The sequence below is a fragment of the Habropoda laboriosa genome, unplaced genomic scaffold (assembly GCF_001263275.1).
Source record: "Habropoda laboriosa isolate 0110345459 unplaced genomic scaffold, ASM126327v1 scaffold40, whole genome shotgun sequence".
Classification (NCBI taxonomy): Eukaryota; Metazoa; Arthropoda; class Insecta; order Hymenoptera; family Apidae; genus Habropoda; species Habropoda laboriosa.
This window is the reverse complement of record NW_017100231.1, coordinates 7,922,927-7,925,732: the sequence shown is the minus strand read 5'-3', so window position 1 is coordinate 7,925,732 and position 2,806 is coordinate 7,922,927. Positions and strand designations below refer to the sequence as shown.

Sequence of the window (2,806 nt, the reverse complement as noted above, 5' to 3'; positions counted from 1 at the left end):
AGAAGCAGGGACTTCCCGAGTGAAACAAACGGGACAGTCTTCACGGTCCGTGGTCCCCGCAATGCATCACGGACAACACGCCAGAAAACAGGAGTTTTCTTTTCCAGTAGATAAACTGGCGCGAATCCACCCAGCACAGGAGTCGTCGGCCGGAAAACTTTCTTTCGCGGAAACGACGTCGAGATTCGGCCAAGTAAATCGTTAAATTAGCTAGTCCGCCGTCGTGGCGCTAGTATCGAGTTCGTAAGTCCGTCGGACGCTGAGCGGCAACTCGGCGAACTTCGTGCCGGTGAAAAAGCGGACAAAGTTTCGCGTCCCCGCTTTTTTTGGCGCGGCTGTCTCGCGTAAATGAGGCGAGAACCGCCCACAAAGCCGTCTCTGCTCGGGTCAAAGTTGCAGCTGCGTTTTGTGCCCTCCTTTGTCGCTGTTTTTTCGCCATTCAGGCAGGCAGCTTTTTACGAACAAATGGCGCTGAGTGTCACGCACAGTTTCGCTGAATTTTCGTGCACTGTTTGGTTAAACGTTCGCTGCTTTCTGTGGTGAAGCTTTAGAAAGTTAGTAATGATACGGAATTTGGATAAATAACAGTGAAAAGGATATATGAGTGAAGTTGGTATGTAGGTTAGAGGTTAGATTAAATGGAAGAATACTTTATTCACCAATGACCATTGTTTTTCTTTAATATATTCAACGAATGATAGTAAAATAACAGGATACAATAGAGAATTGTAGATTGAAGGAATAAATATATACAAAGAAATTGGGTATTTGAGGAAAATTAAGAAGTATTAACATGTTAGAAAACATACGTCCAGCTTATACAGCTCCCTTCATATATTTTAACCAAATTTCATATGATTACAGTAAGTGCATACTGTTAGAGTAACTTCTGTCAACCATAATGAAATATCATGTTACAGTACTCCTCATGTGCTCCATGTGTCACATAAAATTATACCTCATGAAACCCTAACCTATTACTCCCTCCTACACAGACGTTTTCTTTTCTGTTCTATACTTGTAACATCAGAACATCTGTTCCATGAACTGTAATTACTAAAATATCACTGTTGAAAGCAAAATTAACATGAAACTAATTAAATACCAACCAAAGAAAAAATACACTTTTGCCTTTAAAAAGTTAACCTCAAAAAACATTTTCATATCCATCTATCTACATATTTTACAAATCTCATTTTACTTCTTTACTGCTATAACTACAGCATTATACTGTTATGACAATCACATTATCCACAGCTAATATCTTTGCAATAATTACCAATTCTTTTTCCATCAAAATGTAAAATAGTAATCAACCGTAAATTTCCCTCTGAAGAACGATGAAAAATCGAGTTACAAAGGGGTTAAAGACAAAGCGTTAAAAGCCCTGTTAAACATGATCTGGAACGAAGGCTGGCCAACACCGTAGAAGAGATTAAGACAACCGAGGTAAAATCGGCTCATGGGTTAGTCGCATAGTTGGAGAGAAGTTGGAGGAATCGATACGCGTCATAGGGGTTTATGGTCGTTGTAAAGGTTTGCCCGTGTACCGCGATACGGGGCTACTATACCCCGGCAGACTTAACGATGTCGTTTGAAGTTAACGCGATTAAATCGACGCGATAAGCAGCCCTGGGCTCTAACTCAGAAATCTCACTGAATTAACCGGGAACTTTAAACGTTTCCAGTTACATCGTTTGCTCCTTAATTACCGATCTCGCGGTGCACTTTGATAAACTGCTAGTCGCTGCGATTTAATCAGCCCAATTATTCGCATCTGCACAGTTCCTAGACTCTCGGTGCGCAACCGGCTGGATAAATTTTTCCACGAGGAAAGATAGGTTAGGGGAACGTTTCTTGAGAAGTTGCATACTTGGGCAAATATTGATGGAATAATTATGACTTTTTGTGGAAATGGAAGTTTCTTCTTTTGGAGAATATAAACAGCAATCTTTCAATGTGTAAAACGTGTATAATTGGGAGAGAGTTTATTGGAATATTTTAGAAAATTTTTTTTGGAATAAGATTGCAATTTTGTCGATTATGTGTGTATAAAAACTGATAGTTACTGGATGATTTGTTGTAGTAACAATTCTCGAGGATAATTCTATAACACTGTATTTTATAATACTGTTCTTGTGACTAATTTCAAATTTTTTAGGTTATATGTGTAATGTAATATAGGTTAGGTTACTTCATATGATTCTCTGGGAATGAGAATAGAAGGGAGTAATGAAAACGTGTAAGTATGTTTATTTGCTATGTTCTTAAATATTGAATTAAGATTTGTTTGTAGAAGCAGAACCATTTTGTGCGCACCTTTTTGCTGTCCATCCCGGACGTCGAGCTGGTCACCGGCGGATCGAGCCTGAAACAAAAAAGGGAGCCATTTGTAAATACACGTTCGCCAATCTTCCACAGACAAACTTGTACAAATAATTTCAGATGTACCATGAGTTATCTTCGTGCTGTTTGTTAGCATGAATTCCAAAAATATTTCAAGAAAATATAATTTTTCAAATCCGTTAACCTTACTAGGTTAGGTTAGGTAATAATCTTCAATTTTGATCCTAACCTTACTTTCGTAACATACAGCCACGAAAAAGAAGAAAAAAACATCTAAGACAGCATAACCTATTTCGATAATAAGAATTAAATTCACTAATCAGTTATAACCTGCAAGAAATTGCCAACCATGAACTTATCTACTACGGCATGTTTCTCAAACGTTGATTTCTCTGGAACACCATGCCCGCGTAGAACTTTCCAGACGCGCGAGATCCACTCGACACGTTCAAGTTTCGCG

At 38.7% G+C, this 2,806-nt stretch overlaps 1 protein-coding gene across 1 annotated transcript in view; it reads right to left on the bottom strand.

Moving 5' to 3' along the window:
• Positions 1 to 2,806, bottom strand: part of LOC108571626 — a 242,828-nt gene that overhangs the window by 90,775 nt on the left and 149,247 nt on the right. The window contains exon 3 of the mRNA XM_017933705.1: positions 2,320 to 2,368. Within this exon, the coding sequence (XP_017789194.1) occupies positions 2,320 to 2,368 (49 nt within the window). The remainder of the gene's footprint in view (positions 1 to 2,319; positions 2,369 to 2,806) is intronic.